The sequence below is a fragment of the Hyaena hyaena genome, unplaced genomic scaffold, assembly GCF_003009895.1.
Source record: "Hyaena hyaena isolate Hyena2069 unplaced genomic scaffold, ASM300989v1 scaffold_459, whole genome shotgun sequence".
Lineage (NCBI taxonomy): Eukaryota > Metazoa > Chordata > Mammalia > Carnivora > Hyaenidae > Hyaena > Hyaena hyaena.
The window spans coordinates 549154-565701 of record NW_024081093.1 but is presented as its reverse complement, the minus strand read 5'-3'; the positions used below and the strand labels follow the sequence as shown (position 1 = coordinate 565701).

Genomic DNA, 16548 nt, shown 5'->3' with positions numbered 1-16548 from the left:
ATTTAGAATCTCCTTGTCAATATTGCCATATTTGTTCAGAGGTTCATTGAACCGGTGGTTATTTCTGGCTTGTCTGGTTGTCTTTTTCGGAATTGCTATTTTTAACGACCGTGTGGCCAAGACGAGAAATGTGTGGGCTCCTGGAAATACAACCACCCGAAAAGAGATGGAAAGCAGCAGGTGGGGGGGGGGGGAGCCTCCGGCTTCCGGGCTGTGACCTTGTGACTTCAGGGTAGACGCAGGCAGCACCCAAGCAAGCTTTCGCCTTCTCCTCCTGGGTCCTCTGCATCTCCTGTTTTTCTAGAGCAGCAGTGAAATATAAGCAGCCAGGGAATGATCTGATTTTTCCCCATGAAGTTTACATTTTCTGGACTCATTGGTCCCATCAGGAGGCGCCAGGTTGTGTTCGCACAGGTTTCAGGGAGAGCGTGGGAGAACGGGGAAGGCAAGAGTGTGGCTGGATGATTGAGTGTGTAGACACGGGAAAGCAGAGGGGACAGGAGTGAGCTAGCCACTCAACAGGCATGGCGCTGGACTTTCCCAGCTTCAAGGCGGGATTTAATTTTGGGTTGAAATTCAACGACTAACAAACTTCACTCTTAGGAGGAGAAGAGCAGGTTTGGGACACTTTCCCAGGGGGAGGCTGTTGGTCAACAGTCGGTGTCCCTGTCTTCACTTGAGGTTTGGAAAAACTGTGTCGTGGTGAAAACGTGTTTCTGAGCCAGGACCTTGACCTGAGAACCCGGGGAGACAGGAAGTGCTTGGTTCAAGGCCCCAGGCTGCTGTCCAGGGATGCGCTCGGCTCAGGGGGCTCTGGAAGTGGACGATTTCCACACACACACGGCTCACACTGACCATAGGGTCCAGGTCAAGGGAGACCCGCTCACAGCCACAGTGGACTGGCCTTTCCCAAACCCTCGGCTCTAACATTACATGTGAGGCCAGTGTTTCCGGCAAGACAAGCGGTGAGGGAAGAAAACATGACTCAAGTCAAGAAAACATGACTCACCACATTCCGGGTGCCTTTTGACTTCGTGACATATTTACGCTCATGGAGTGGGTTATATGGAAGAGGGGATTCAGCAGACGGTGGTTATGCCCAGTACTGGGACTATTCTTTGCTACCATCACAAATCAAATAATGCTGCTCGATGGACTTCCAGGCTGAATCAAGCTTGATCAAAAGGGCTTCTTCCACTCACTATTTCACCTCTTGAGCACCATGCTGTGTGCAGGGTATGCAGAGGCAAAGCGCCTTGTTCTCAGAGGTCCCAGGCTGGGAGGGGCTGGCCACGCTGTGCAGTGAGGTCAGGGTGGCGTGCCCAGGGCACGGATGTGTCCTGCTCCCATGGTTTCTGTGCACAACACGGGGTTCCCAGATGAGACCATTTAGGGTTCAAGTCCCATGCACCATCAAGGTCTACATTGTAGCTACCCAGTCCATATAAGGGCAAGAAGTATCTCCAAAATACCCTTAGCCAACCCCCATTCATAAATACCTTTCCTTTGGCCAACAAGAGCCCATTTCTAATACGTATCATGGTCATTATTAGGGCACTAATTTTACCAATAGCCATTTCAGATGTTCAGGACACTAATTAGCGTAGCAACAGCTTTGGGCAAGGTACAAATGATAGAAGTACTTGCAGTGGGCACACCTAGAAGGTGAGTGTCCCAATGAGAATGCTGGCTGTCTGCCCTTGGACTGTGAATTCTTCACTGGAATGTCAGCAGCAGCTGGTTTACAGCTTAATGTGAGTGACACATGCATAAGATCAAGCAACAGTTTCTTGAAATATTTCAAAGCACAAGCATCCTAAGAAGAACGAAGGCCTACTGTATACATGAACGACGTATAACACTGTTGAGTTAATCCTAGTGTCTCCTTCCAGTCATTGCCTTCCTAAGAACACCCAGACGTCCATGACCATGAACTACATTTTCCCTGTTGAAACTTTATTTCTGTGGAAGCATAAAGGATGTCGTCTTGTGTATGGCTTCCTTTGTCTGACATTATGTCTGGGAGAAACATCTATGTTGTTCGACAATGCCGTAGTTCATTCTTTTTCTTTCCCATGGAATATTCCAGTCTACTATTGACAAACGTTTTTGTTGTTTCAGGTTTGGGGCTATTATAAGGACATTCTTGTGCAGTGTCCATGTTGCATATGCTCCCCTCGAGCATACAGGAGCTAAATTGCTGGGTCTTAGGGTATGTATATTTTCAGCTGTAGTAGATAATGGCTAACCGGTTCTCATACTGGGTGCACCGAGCAACACTCCCACCAGCAGTGTGAGGGAGCTCCGGGAGCCCCACATCTTCACCAATAGTTGGTATTGTCAGTCTTCTTCGTTTTTAGCATTCCAATGAATAGGTCGTAATGTCACTTAATTTTAATTCCCCCTGTGATTAATGATGTTGAGAGCCTTATCATATATTTACTACTATTTGAACATCTCATTTCTGAAGTGTGTATTCATTTGTCTCACTTATTTTTCTACTGGGTTGTCCATTTATTTCATATTGATGTGTAGGAGTTCTCTATAGGATTCTGGATACCCGAACTTTTGAGGTATATTATATATGTTGCAAATATCTCCTGCTAGGTAAGTTGCCTTTTCACTTTTTTCATAGTATCTTTGATGAATAGAATTTTAATGTAGGGTATATTATTAATCCTTCCCTTTAAAAAAAAGCTGTGGTGGAGGGGCACCTGGGTGGCTCAGCCGGTTAAGTGTCTGACTTTGGCTCAGGTCATGATCTCACAGTTCATGAATTAAAGCCCCGTGTTAGGCTCTGTGCTGACAGCTCAGAGCCTGGAGCCTGCTTTGGATTTTGTGTCTCCCTCTCTCTCTCTGCCCCTCCCCCACTTGTTCCCTCTCTCTCTCTCTCTCTTTCTCTCTCTCAAAAATAAACAAATGAACATTTTTAACATAATAAAAAATAGAAAAATTATGGTGAGAAACACATAACACAAAACACTGTCTTCACCATTTTTAAGTGTACAGTTCAACAGTGTTAAATATATTCACATTATTGTAAAACAGATCTCCAGAATATTTTCCTCTTGCAAAACTGAAATCCTGTACCCATTAAATAACAACTATCTTTTCCCACCTCCCCCCAGCCCCTGGCAGTCACCATTCTACTTTCTGTTTCTGTGAACTTGACTACACTAGGTACCTCATATAAATGGAATCAGATAGTATTTGTCTTTCTGTGACAGGCTTATTTCCCTTAGCACAATGTCCTCAAAGTTCATCTCCGTTTTAGCGTGTGACGGTAATCTTTTCCTTTTATCCTCAGTTTTTATGTATTTTTAAAATCAAGTTAAGGAAGTTTCCTTACATTCCTAATTCCTAGGGGTTTTTATCCTGTTGACTTCTGCCAGATGCTTTTCTGAAACTCCTTTTTCCAAATAAACCAATGACTTTCTGGGATAAACCTAACCTGGGGTGATGTACTCTCCTTCTAATATAATGCTTAATTATTCAGCCTGTCAATACTAATATATTAGAGGTTGCTGTTTGTCAACATTTTATTTATGATTTTTGCACCTATGTTTAGTGAGGATGGTCTGCAATACTACTTTCTCGTCATGTCCTTGCCAGGGTTTGGCTCCAGGGTTACAGCAGATGTATAAAATAAGTTGGGGAGTATTTCCTCTTTTTTCTGTTCCCTGGAAGAGTTTGTATAAGATTGGAATTATCCTCCTTTATAAATATTTGATAGAATTCATTGATAAAGCCAGCTGTGCCACATTTTCTGTGTGTGGTGAGATTTAATTTCATTAATAGTTAATGGCATATAAAATGTTTCTCTCTCTTGTGTCACTTTTGGTGAGCTTCTTCTAGGATTTTGTCTATTTCATCTGAATTTTTTATTTTGGGATCGCCTGGCTGGCTCAGTGGAGGAACATGCAACTCTTGATCTTGGGGTCGTGAGTTCAAGCCCCATGTTGGGTGTAGAGATTACTTTAAAAAAGCAAAGAAAAGAAAAGCTTTTAAGAAAGTTAAATTTTTTTATTTTGGGGGGCATAAACTTATCATAATCTTGTTATTATTGTCTTTTTTAATATCTGAAAGAGCTATGGTGATGCCTTTTTTTTATTCTTGATATTTTAAAAATGTTTTTATTGTCTGTTTTTTTTTTTAATTGCTGAGAGACAGAGAGAGAGAGACAGAGTGAGCAGGGGAGGGTCAGAGAGAGAGGGAGATACAGAATCTGAAACAGTCTCCAGGCACTGAGCTAGCTGTCAACACAGAGCCCAACGCGGGGCTTGAACCCACGAACCATGAGATCATGATCTGAGCCGAAGTCAGATGCTTAACTGACTGAGCCACCCAGGCACCCCTATTGTCTGTTTATTTTTGAGAGAGAAAGAGATAGATTGGGAGTGGGAGAGGGAGACACAGAATCCAAAGCAGGCTCCAGGCTCTGAGCTGTCAGTACAAAGCTCACAGCCATGAGCCCGACACGGGGCTCGAACCCATGAACCATGAGATCATGATCTGAGCCAGAATCAGACGCTCAACCAACTGAGCCACTCAGGGCCCTGGGCCCTATTCCTGATGTTTTAATTTGGGTTCTGTCTAAGTGTTTCTTAAGTACTCGTGCTAAGGACTTCAATGTTTTGAGCTATCAATCAGTAGTTTTCTTCAAAGAACTAACTTTTGGCTACAGTGATCCCTTACTGTATGTTTGTGTTTTATTTTATTAATTTCTGCTCTTTTTTTAAAATCTCCTTCCTTTATTTTCTTTGTGTTAAACTTATTCTTCCTTTCCTAGCTCCTGAGATCCATGTGATTTTTAGCCTTTCTTCTTTTCTTTTTTTATTATGATATAAATTTAATTTTTAAAAGTTTATTGTCAAGTTGGTTTCCATGTAACACCCAGTGCTCATCCCCACAAGTGCCCTCCTCCATACCCATCACCCCCCTTCCCCTCTCCCCAACCCCCATCAGCCCTCAGTTTGTTCTCAGCATCCAAGAGTCTCTCATGGTTTGCCTCCCTCCCTCTCCCCAACTATTTTTCCCCTTCTTCTCCCCCATGGTCCTCTGTTAAGTTCCTCCTAATCCACCTATACGTGCAAGCATATGGTATCTGTCCTTCTCTGCCTGACTTATTTCACTCAGCATAACACCCTCAAGTGCCATCCACGTTGCTACACATGGCCAGATTTCATTCTTTCCATTGCCATGTAGTATTCCATGGTATAGATAAACCACATCTTCTTGATCCATTCATCCGTTGATGGACACTTAGGCTCTTTCCATGGTTTGGCTATTGTTGAGAGTGCTGCTATGAACATTGGGGTACACAGCCTTTCTTCTTTTCTAAACGAGGTATTTAAAGCTCTCACTTCCCCAATCAGCACAGTGTTTGCTGCTTCCAGCAAGGTTTGACCTGTCATTTTGCATTATCATTCAGTTAGAATATTTTCCAATACCTACTGCAATTTCTCCTTTGACCCACGATTTATTTGGAAAGATTTTGCTTAGTTTCCATACCTATGGGAATTTCCTGGGAATCCTTTGTCTAGTTACACTCTGGCTAGAGAACATAGATATGACTTAATCCTTTAAAGTTCGTTGGCATTTCATTTATGGTCAATTTTGTAAAAGTGTTCTATGTGTATTTGAAAAGAACGCTTATTCTACAGTTTTTAGATATGATCTGTATATGTCAAATAGGCCAAATTTATTACATAAGCAAGTTTTTCAGCTATATATTCTTAGCTTTTTGTCTGCTTGCTCCAATTGTTACTGATAGAGATATTTAAAACCTCCTCTGTGATCATGGACTATGTATTTCTCTTTTTAGTTCATATATTTGTAAGCTTATTTATTTATTTTGAGAGAGAGAGAGGGAGGGAGGGAGGGTACTCAAGCAGGGGAGGAGCAGAGAGAGAGAGAGAGAATATCCCAAGTGGGCTCTGCACTGTCAGTATGGAGCCTGACACAGGGCTTGAACTCAAGAACGTGAGATCATGCCCGGAGCCAAAATCAAGAGTTGAATGCTTAACCGACTGTGCCACCCAGGTATCCCTGGTTCACTTATTTTAGATTCAGATAGTTTGAGCTTCTATTAGGTACACACAGATTTAAAAGTTAATATCGTCCTGAAAAATCGAAACATTTATCTTTATGAAATGACCCTTCTTATCCCTAGTGTTGTTTTTTGGCTTAAGGTCTTCTTTGCTGGTTAGTCTTTCCAAGTGTTTTTTTTTTTTCATTCTTTTACCTTCAACTTTCCTGTACAGTTATTTCTATTTTTTAATTTTTTGCCTATACTGTTACATTTAAAGTATATCAGTAATAAGCATCAAACAACCAATTGGAGCATTAATCTGTTTTACATTTAATCACCAATAGACTTGGTTTTAAAATCACTGTCTTTTTATTTATTTTCTCTGTGTCCTAACTGTGTTTTTTTGTTCTTTATTCTCTGCTTTCCTGTGTTCTTTTGGAGTGTTTAAGCATTTTAAAAATTATTATATTTACTCCATCTATTACATTCTAACACATTCTCTTTTTTTTTTTTAATTTTATTTTTTTAAGTAATCTCTATTCCCAGCGTGGGGCTTGAACTAACAACCCTGAGATCAGAGTCCCGTGCTGTATAGAGTGAGCCAGCCAGGCGCCCGTCTAACACATTCACTCTTCCTTTCATGGGTACTCTGGGCTGGCTACTCAGCCATCCGTGACTTACCAAATGATGATACCATGTCCTGGACAATTTAAATGCCTGCAAATATTTTGACTCCAATTACCTCCTCCCAATTCCTATGCTGCTGTCGCGTGTTTCAAATAACAACTGTGTGTGTGTGTGTGTGTGTGTGTGTGCAGTCAGTATTCACTTAGATCTGTCCCCCACCTCATACTCACATGCTTCATTGTTCCTTCCTTCCTACATCCCAGGCATTGGGCACAGAGGCTCTCAGCGAGGGTCTTTTCACAAAGTAAGACTTCCAGGTTGGCAGGTCTAACTTGTTTCCAACACTTTAAAGGAATCACGGTGTCGGGGGGCCTGGGTGGCTCAGTCGTTTGAGCGTCCGACTCTTGGTTTCGGCTCAGGTCATGATCTCATGGTTTGTGAGTTCGAGCCCCACGTTGGACTCTGCACTGGCACCAAGAAGCCTGTTTGGGATTCTCTCTCCTCTCTCTCTCTCTCTCTCTCTCCCTCCCTCCCTCCCTCCCCCTCTCTCTTTGCTCCTTCCCTGCACATTATTTCTCTCAAAATAAATAAACTTGAAAAAAAATTTTTTAAGGTATCAAAATGTCTTCTGGCTTGCTTTCTTTTCTTTTTTGAAAAGTCGCTCCCAGTCATATTGTTGATTTTTTGAAGGTTATGTGTCTCCTTTAACTTGTTGCTTTTAAATTATTTTCTCTTTGGTTTTTGGCAGTTTTAATTTGGTGTGCTTGCACGTAATTGTCTGTGCATTTATTCTGCCTCTGTGGTTTGCATCGACCCCTGAATGTGTCTTCCTGTATTTTTCTCAGGTTCGTAAAATTCTCAGTATATTCTGTTCCTTGAAGTTTCTGTTTTTTCCTTCTGTCATAGTATTATATTGGTCCTCAATTTGATTCCTGAAGTTTAAAATCACTCTTTCACATAGCATCTTGTTATCACCTTCCCTTGGAGCTTTTGTTTTATTGCACCCACTTTCTTCTTATTTTTTTTAAGTTTATTTATTTTTGAGAGAGATAGAGACAGCGTGAGCAGGGGAAGGGCAGAGAGACAGGGAGAGAGAAAGAATCCCAAGCAGGCTCCGCACTGTCAGCCCAGAGCCCCATGCGGGACTCAAACTCACAAAACCATGAGATCATGACCTGAGCCAAAACCAAGAGTCAGACGCTTAACCGTCAGAGCCACCCAGGCACCCTCACACCCACTCTCTTCTTAAGTTCTGTAGTTGTGAGGCCGTTGTGAGGAATTCATTGTGTTCTGTAAGTTCTTTCTTATTCTAAGTTAGGTTATTTTTCTTACACATGCGTCTTCATCTTATCCTGAAGAGGGAACGGTAGCTAGAAGGGGATGCAATTTTACTTTGTTCAGCTTTTGGCTTTAAGGTACCTAGGCTCTGCTTTCTCTTCAGAAAGGCTACGAGTGTGTGTGAAGCTGTACTTCACGTGCCAAAGGTGGGCACTGGCATTTTGGGCCCCACCAAGAACAACTCACCCTGCTGGGCACGGGGCTGTTGCCACCCACTTTGCTTCTGTCTGGGATTTGTTGACTCCTCGGTACAGTTTTACAGGGTGCGGGTGGGTTAGAAGTGGAACCATGCTGCCCTCCTTGACTCCTCTCCAGAATCTTCTGTTTCTCCTTGGATAACTAGTGTTTGAAGTTTGCTGCAAAATATTATGCCCCTTTCTGTGCATGGTGGTTGTTATAAAAACTTTTCCCTGATGTTTAGTGTAGTTTCCTCATTTAAAAAAATTCATTTGTGTGTGTGTGTGTGTGTGTGTGTGTGTGCGCATGCACGCGTGCATTAAAAAAGTGTACTGTGGGGTGTCCTCATTTTGAAGGTATAGGGTAGAGAAAGTATGTGATATGGGTTCAGCTCGACCACTTGGATGTTGTCAAGCGTGGTATATAATCCACCCTAACGATAAGGTAATGTTTGCTTATGCCCCGATGATATACCTTGCTGCCTGGAGTGTGAGGGAAGAGGTAGAAGAGAAAGAAAACTGAATGGAGGGAGAGCTGTCAGAAGGAGTGAGCACAAAGAAGCACTCAAACTGCAGTTGAGGGACACGGAATCGGGGTTTGCGGGGGAGAGAAGGGGAGAAGCCGGAGCAGAGGTTACAGGGACTTGTGAAGGCCACAAACACTCTGAAGCACTGGAAGGTTCTGAGTGTCTCTCACTCACATTTCTTTTTAGCTGTTGCCTATTTGGGCCAAGTTCGGTTTGCCCATGGCAACGTAAGTCTTGGCATCCGCTAGGTGGTAGGGAGGTGGCCATGAGACTCACGAGGGAGCACTCCCAGGCCTCTGCCCGCCCCCACGCCGGGCCCATGCCATGGCCACTGTGGTGACACTCTGCGTACGTTGGTTCCGTTCACTGACTTGCACCCAACGGTTAGTGAGCTCCAGTCGACAGCCTGAAAGAAAATGAATAGTGTCCAAATTTCACCAGAAATGACAGGAGTTGCTTGGAATGAAACAGGGCCACATGTGGGCACTTGACGGCTTGGCATCCGGGGCTGCAATGAGGCAGCGAAGAAATATTCATTGGTAAAGTAACGTGGGGTAAGAGGCCTTCCATTCCATTGCAGATCGTGCATCAGCTAATGGCCCGCAATTTCAAGTGGGGCAAAGTTTCTTGAGGAAAAATGGTCTTGGAGAGGCCTGCTTCCTGCCTTTCCCCATCGTGAAAGGGGCTGTATTCTCACTGAGAACACGGGAGTGTTTATCCTCAACAGCAGGACCTCTGGGAGACAACCCGCACATGCGTATTGTTTTGCCAACATACTAACTTTTCCAGCAATGCCATAAAATACGTTATACTTTTTTTTTTTCATAGAAAACAAGTTGGATGCAGCAGATTTGAGGCATAAATAACCCTTCAGATGTGTGAAATGCCAACTTTCTTTGTGTGAGGACTAAACTTTGGTGGAGAGGGATAACTTCCCTGCTTCATTAACACGAGCCTCCTAGCAGTGGGGAGGGAGTTCTCCCCTTTCACATCGACGGGGCGGGAGCACCAAGGAAAGGCTGGGAAGGGAAGAGATGTTCTCATGGGCCTGGCCGTGGACTGATTTGCTCACCTGCATGTGAAAGGTGTGTGTGTATGTGGGTGTGGGTGTTGCACTCCTGTGTGTGTGTCAGTATATTCAAGTAGTGCTCCAGCGATGGCCCCCTTCAGAGGTGTAAGAAGAAACCACGGTCATATGTAATTCATTCCTCATAAGTTGGAAATGAGCCTACAGTCCTTCTCGTGTTTCGGCCACTGTGTTCTTGGAACGTGATCTCCGCTCTTCCGAGCCATTATGAGGCAAAGATCAGGAGAATCTTGGGATCTGATTAGATTTTCCTTCCTGTTTCTCCCAGTGCCATGTGATCGTCCACTCATTCAGGAATACCTAGAAAGGTGGGGTGCTGTTCTGTTCTGCGGGTACAGTGACTGGGATCCTGCCCTCCAGCAGCTCATGGCCAATGTATCAGTTTTTTCTGCATAATAACCGCCGCCGCCCCCCCAAAAAAAAAACGTAATGGCTTAGTCAACACTCATTTACTTGGTGGCGATTTCCTGTGTGAACCGTTTGGGCTGGGCTCAGCTGGCTCATTCTTCTGGTCTTGGCCGGGCTCCCTCGGGTGAATGGGGCCAGCTCCTGGGCTGACAGAGCTGGCTGGTTTAGGATGGCCTCAGCTGGTGCCGCTTGCCTCTCCTCCACATGCCTCTCATCCCTCCGTAGGCTCCCTGGGCTTGTTCACATGGCGGCTGGCAGGCTTCGGAGAAAGAGAGAGAGACAGAGACAGAGAGCAAGCATGCAAGGCTTTCACTGTATTCTGTGGGTCAAAGCAAGTGACAGGTCAGCCCCAATTCGAGAGCTGGAAAGAGTCACCACTTCCTGAAGGAGGAGCTCCACACCCACATTGCAAAAGTACTCAGTGCAGGAAAGAGTGGTGTGGCCATGTTGGGGATCACCCTACCTCGTCCAGTCAGTATGCACGTGTTCAAACGATGCAACCGCATTATCTTAAGGTCAAAGATTTAAGTCATGGGCTTCTTAAATGTCCAGCTGGTTCAGGTAAATTTTAGAAAGTGGTTTTGTCATAGTAGCTTTTGTTTTGTTCTGTTTTTTTAAAGAAACAATGGCACTTAAATATGAAGCCTCATGTTTATCTGGCAGGATGGATGGGAATTCGTGCATGCAGAAGTTTTGCAGCTCCACCTGGCAGGTCGCGACACCATGGAATTCTGTCCCCTGTGCTCCGGGAGGGCAGAGACTGTGTCCTGGTCACCAGTGACCCAGAGCCCTAGCAATGTCAGACAAGTAGCTAGCACTCAGTGAAGTTTGTTCAATCAAGGCATAGGTGACCACGCTTAGAATGGGGGTGGAAGAGGGGCGCCTGGGTGGCTCCTGTCCAACTTCCGCTCAGGTAATGAATGATCTGATGGTCTGTGGGTTTAAGCCCCGTGTTGGGCTCTCTGCTGACAGCTCAGAGACTGGAGCCTGCTTTGGATTCTGTGTGTGTCTCTCTCCCCCTCCCCGACTCACACTCTGTCTCTCTCAAAAATGAATAAATATTAAAAAAATGGTGGTGGAACAGAGAATGAGGCATTATGACATAACAGTTGTGGGGGGGTGCGACGCCTGCGGGGCTCAGTTGGTTAAGAGTCCAACTTTTGATTTCGGCTCAAGTCATGACCTCACTGTTCATGTGATTGAGCCCCGCGTTGGACTCTGCCCTGACAGTGCAGATCCTACTTGGCATTCTTTCTCTTCCACAGTAAGCGTGCCAGGTGGCAGCCTGGCCAAACCCTGAGAGCCTTTATTGGAATTCTGTGATGCTTTTAAGAATGGTTCAGCCATTATTTTGGTTTCGTCTGGGCATTGTGAACAGCACGTCATTGGGTGAAAGGGTCTCCTGAAATAATTTTTTCTTTTCTTTTTTCTTTTAAAGACTTTATTTTTAAGTAATCCCTACACCCAACGGGGGGGCTCAAACTCACAACCCTGAGATCAAGAGTCACATGCTCTACCGACTGAGCCAGCCAGGTGCCCCTCGGCGATCTTTTTCTAAGCGTAAAATATAAGGTGCATTTTACATTTATCATAGATATTTGTTCTTTATCCACTGTTTTCCATTCTTTTTAATGTTTTTATTTGTTTCTGAGAGAGAGAGAGAGAGACAGTGCAAGCAGGGGAGGGTCAGAGAGAGAGGGAGTTACAGAATCTGAAACAGGCTCCAGGCTCTGAGTTGTCAGCACAGAGCCCAAAGCAGGGCTCGAACCCATGAGCTGTGGGATCATGGCCTGAGTCAAAGTTGGACACTTAACCGACTGAGCCACCCAGGTGCCACTGCTTTCCATTTTTGACTGAAGACACAAGTAAAGTGAATGGGCTTAAAGTTTAAGAGCAAATCAGAAAGGACTTGTACATTTATTTTTAAGTCTCAAGTCATTAAGGAAGCAAAATATGGAGTCTTGTTAGAAATAAGCCAAATGCCCACCAGCTTCAGAGCCCAGGGATGCACCACATGACACCTCAGTGTCCCATCGAGACCTTCGTTCTAGAGCATTTTCCATCTGTGCTTTCCAAGTGGCCAAGTGAAGAGGGAAAGACTAAGATCTATTTCTTCCCACAGAACACTCTTCGCACCAACAACCGACTCTCTGAGTCTCTGAACAACAGCCGGATGTCCTACAATCTAATTCAGTGCTAACATTAGCTCCTTGGAGTAGTTAAGGGCTGAGTCCCACAAGACTGCCCTCACTTTAGACGCCAGTCCTAAGTCCTGGGCCTCTTATACTTCCGGCCAACTGGCTATAAATTGGGGATTCTCATGACGATCTCCTCAGGCTCAGTAATTTGCTAGAAAGGCTCACAGAACTCAGGAAAGCACTCAGGAAGTCCCTGTGAAGTTGGGTGCCTGAGCTACCTCCAGCCCATGGATGCGTTCACCAATCTAGAAGCTCTTTGAACCCTGTAGTTTAGGGGTTTTATGGAGGTTTCATTACTTAGGCACGATTGATTCAATCGTGGCCATGGGTGATTCACTCCACCTTAGTCCCCTTCCCCCTCCTCAAAAGTCAGTAGTTGGGGCTGAAAGTTTCAACCCTGTAACCACTTGGTTGGTTCCTCAGGCAACCAGCCCTATCTGGAAGCCATCTAGGGGTCACCTCATTAGCATAAATTCAGGTCTGACCCAAAGGAGTTTGTTACGAATAACAAAAAATATTCTTATCATTCCTATTGCTTGGAAATTCCAAGGCTTTTAGGAGCTCCTGCTAGGAACCAGGTGCAAAGACTGAACATATATTTCATATTAGATCGCAACATCATGGGGAGCCTTTCTGTTTTAATAATTAAGTATGACTTCTAGTAGGACTTGACTTTCAAAGCCCATTGTACAGGGGGAAAGCCCTGTGGGCTGCTCTCTTCCGAGGACAGAGCTGCTTGAGCCTTCTTGACCTGCTGTCCTTAGGTTCTGGTCTCCTAACTGTGGGGCCTTTTGTTCATTCTTACTCAGCTCAATGTATTCAATTTAGAATATTTCACAGCATAATCTCAAGAAGTCTTACAAAGAGTAAATCAGCATTTTAAAAGATCCATTTTTATGTAAACATAACATACATACAAATCCCAAGGGAACAGATCAATTAATGATGAGAAAATAACGAAATGAGCCACCACACAGGTCAGGAAGTAGAATGTTGCCCGTATCCTCAAAGCCCTGCTTGTCCCCAGATCCAGTAATTACTGCTTCTCTCCTGGCCACCAGCCTTTTAACACCATAGGTTAGCTGTGCTTATTTTTGAACTTTATGTAAACAGAATCAGACAAAGTGTATTCTTTTGTGTCTGGCTTCTTTTGCTCACCATGACGGCTCTGGGATCCATCTATGTCCTTGTCAGAAGTAATGGTACCTTCTGTACCTAATGTACCTCATTTCCTTGAGGTACAGGTTTTCCTCATACAAATATGAAGTCATTTGTATCAGTTCTGCAGTGAATGGCCATTTGGATTATTTCCAGGTTTGGGTTATTATGTGCATTCATGTGCATATCTGTTGGTGCCCAAACACTAGGTATCATCAGCTAACAGTTGATGATGTCAGTAATACTGTCAGTCTGCTTAGTATTAGCCATTCTGGTGCGATGTGATGGTACTTTTTTATGGCTGAAATTAGCATTTCTCTGTTACTCATGAGGTTGACCGTCTTTACACATGTTTAACGACTACTTAGATGTCTTTTCTGTGATGTGCCAATTCAAGTATCTTGCTAACTTCTCTCTTTTTTTTTTAATGTTTTGTTTATTTCTGAGAGAGAGAGAGAGAGAGACAGCACGAGCAGGGGAGAGTCAGAGAGAGGGGGAGACACAGAATCTGAAGCAGGCTCCAGGCTCTGAGCAAGCATTCAGCATAGAGCCCGATGCAAGGCTCAAACCCACGAACCGTGAGATCATGACCTGAGCCGAAGTCGGATGCTTAACCGACTGAGCCACCCAGGTGCCCCTCTTGCCAACTTATCTATAGCAAGACAGAGAAGTGTTGATTTAGTATTTAGTACTGATTTATAGGCGTTCTTTATCAATTCTGGATGTGAATCCTTTGGAGATGATATGTGTTGCAAATATCTTCAAGTCTGTGGCTTGCATTCTAACTCTCTTCATGGTGGCTTTTGATGAACAGAAGTTCCTAAAGTTAATATGATCCAGTTATCTATTCTTATGCCAGTACCATAGTCTTAAAAAGGACTCCAGTTTAATAGTAAATTTGCAGATTTCACGAAATTGTGGTTCTCTGCATTTCCATAAATTTTAGCATCAGCTTGTCAAAGTCTGCGATTTTTATTAGGGTAGTGTCAAATCTATGTAGCTCACCTGGGTCAGAGTTGATGGCTTATCAATTTTGAACCTTCCATTACATGATCATGGCATAGCCCCTCATTTATTCAGTCCTTCTTTAATGTTGCTTAACCGTATTTTGTACCATTCCTATACAGACCTTGCACATCTTCTGTTAGCTTTATTCCTAGGTGTTGGATTTTTTTATTGCTCTGACAAATGGTGTCTTGTTTCTATACATTGCAGGTATATAGAAATACAGTTGATATTTTATATTGACTCTAGACCCAGTGTCCTTGATAACCCGTATATTAATCGGAACAGTTTACGTGCAGATTCTTCAGGGTTGCCTGGATACACAGTCATAGGACCTGTGAAGGACAGTCTTAGTTGATCTGTCCCAGTCCTTATGCTCTCTATTTCTTGTGTTCTCCACGACTGACTCCAGGCCCTGATGGAGTTTCTCCTTCTCCCCTTCCAGATGATGCTGAGGCACACATTGACTATGAAGACAATTTCCCTGATGACAGATCTGTGTCATTCAGAGAGCTCATGGAAGACTCCCGGATGGAGGCAGAGGAGGACAGAGGTCCAAGAAAGTCCTCTGAGGAGGCTCCACGGCAGGACCGTCTGGTCTCCATTTCTTTGGGGAAAGGCAACATAGCCCGAGGTACGGCCTTTGTGCCAACTGCGGGCTTATCCGTCGCTGGGAGCAGTGTCCCCACTGACCTGCCAGGATCCCAACCAAACCGGAAGTCCTCGATCTGGTTTCCTGTAGGGACCTTCCACAAGCTTGAGCTGGGAAAGGAGATGGAGGATGAGACCAAAAAGCAGTTCCTGACTAGAGACAACCAGAGGAGCATAACACGGGCTCCAGGTGACCCTGACACCAAGGTGACCTATAGCAGCACGGATGGGCACTCAGGGACATTTGTGGACAAAACTAACAGCAAGACAGGGGACCCTGTGGTGAGCAGCAGCGATGAGTCCTGGTTAGATGGCTACCCCGTGACAGACGGGGCTTGGAAGAAGATTGAGGCAGAAGAGTCAGAAGAAGAGGAAGATGGGGACAAGGAAGATGGGTCAGTAGGGCTGGAAGAAAGGGTTCCAGTTACTCCTAATCAGCCCACTCCTAGAGAAGTTAAGAAGCCCGGGAATACCACGCTCACACCAAGTGAGAACATGACCCGTAGTTCAGTGCTTCTATCTCAAACACTAGATGTGGAAGCTTTGGCTCTCAGACCAATAAATGTGTCGGAAACGGAGAGTCCCAGCAAGGGAGATGGTGATTTGACCAGGTACCAGTCAACGGTTCCTTGGAAGCTGGCCACCGAGAAGCCTCCCATGGCCACCTTATCCTATGAACTCACCAGCCCCACACTGGAGCCAGTAACAACTTCCATCCAGCAAATCCCGAATCACAGCCCCTCAACTGTCATGGTGGCTACCCAGACTCCAGTGGAAACCCTTGCTCCTGAGGTCCAGGATAGTTTCCCCTACCTGCTGTCTGAGGACTTCTTGGGACAGGAAAGCCCTGGCCCACATGCAAGTGAGGAGCTCCTGCCCACTTTGGAACCGTGTGTAGGGGACGGGTGTCCCAGCCTCAGCAGAGGCCCTGTCATTGCCACCATCGTCACCGTCCTGTGTCTGCTGCTGCTCCTGGCAGGCGTAGGGGCAGTGTGGGGCCATCGCAAATGCCAGCACAAGAGCTCCGTGTACAAGCTGAACGTGGGCCAGCGGCAGGCTCGGCACTACCACCAGCAGATTGAGATGGAGAAGGTCTAGCCACCTTCAGGGCAGGCCCTCCCGAAGCCACTTGGGAGGAAGTTACACTGTGCCACGTCTCGCTGCTACATGCTGATAATTCACTAGACCATGAAACAGGTAGATCAGTCTCATCCTTCTTTTCCTCAGGTCTTCGTTCTACAGGCCAAGAGGTGTCTCTGGAGGCACCTGGTGGGACAGGAAGGCCTTGGTGGCATCATCACACGTGTCAACGCCTCCCCAGCCAACCCCACTGGGACGTATT

The 16548-nt window shown here is 45.0% G+C and overlaps 1 protein-coding gene across 1 annotated transcript in view; it reads left to right on the top strand.

Annotated features, from left to right (window-relative positions):
- Positions 1–16304, top strand: part of SUSD5 (sushi domain containing 5) — a 56362-nt gene extending 40058 nt beyond the window's left edge. The window contains exon 5 of the mRNA XM_039253739.1: positions 15001–16304. Within this exon, the coding sequence (XP_039109670.1) occupies positions 15001–16304 (1304 nt within the window). The remainder of the gene's footprint in view (positions 1–15000) is intronic.
- Positions 16305–16548: the final 244 nt, after the last annotated feature.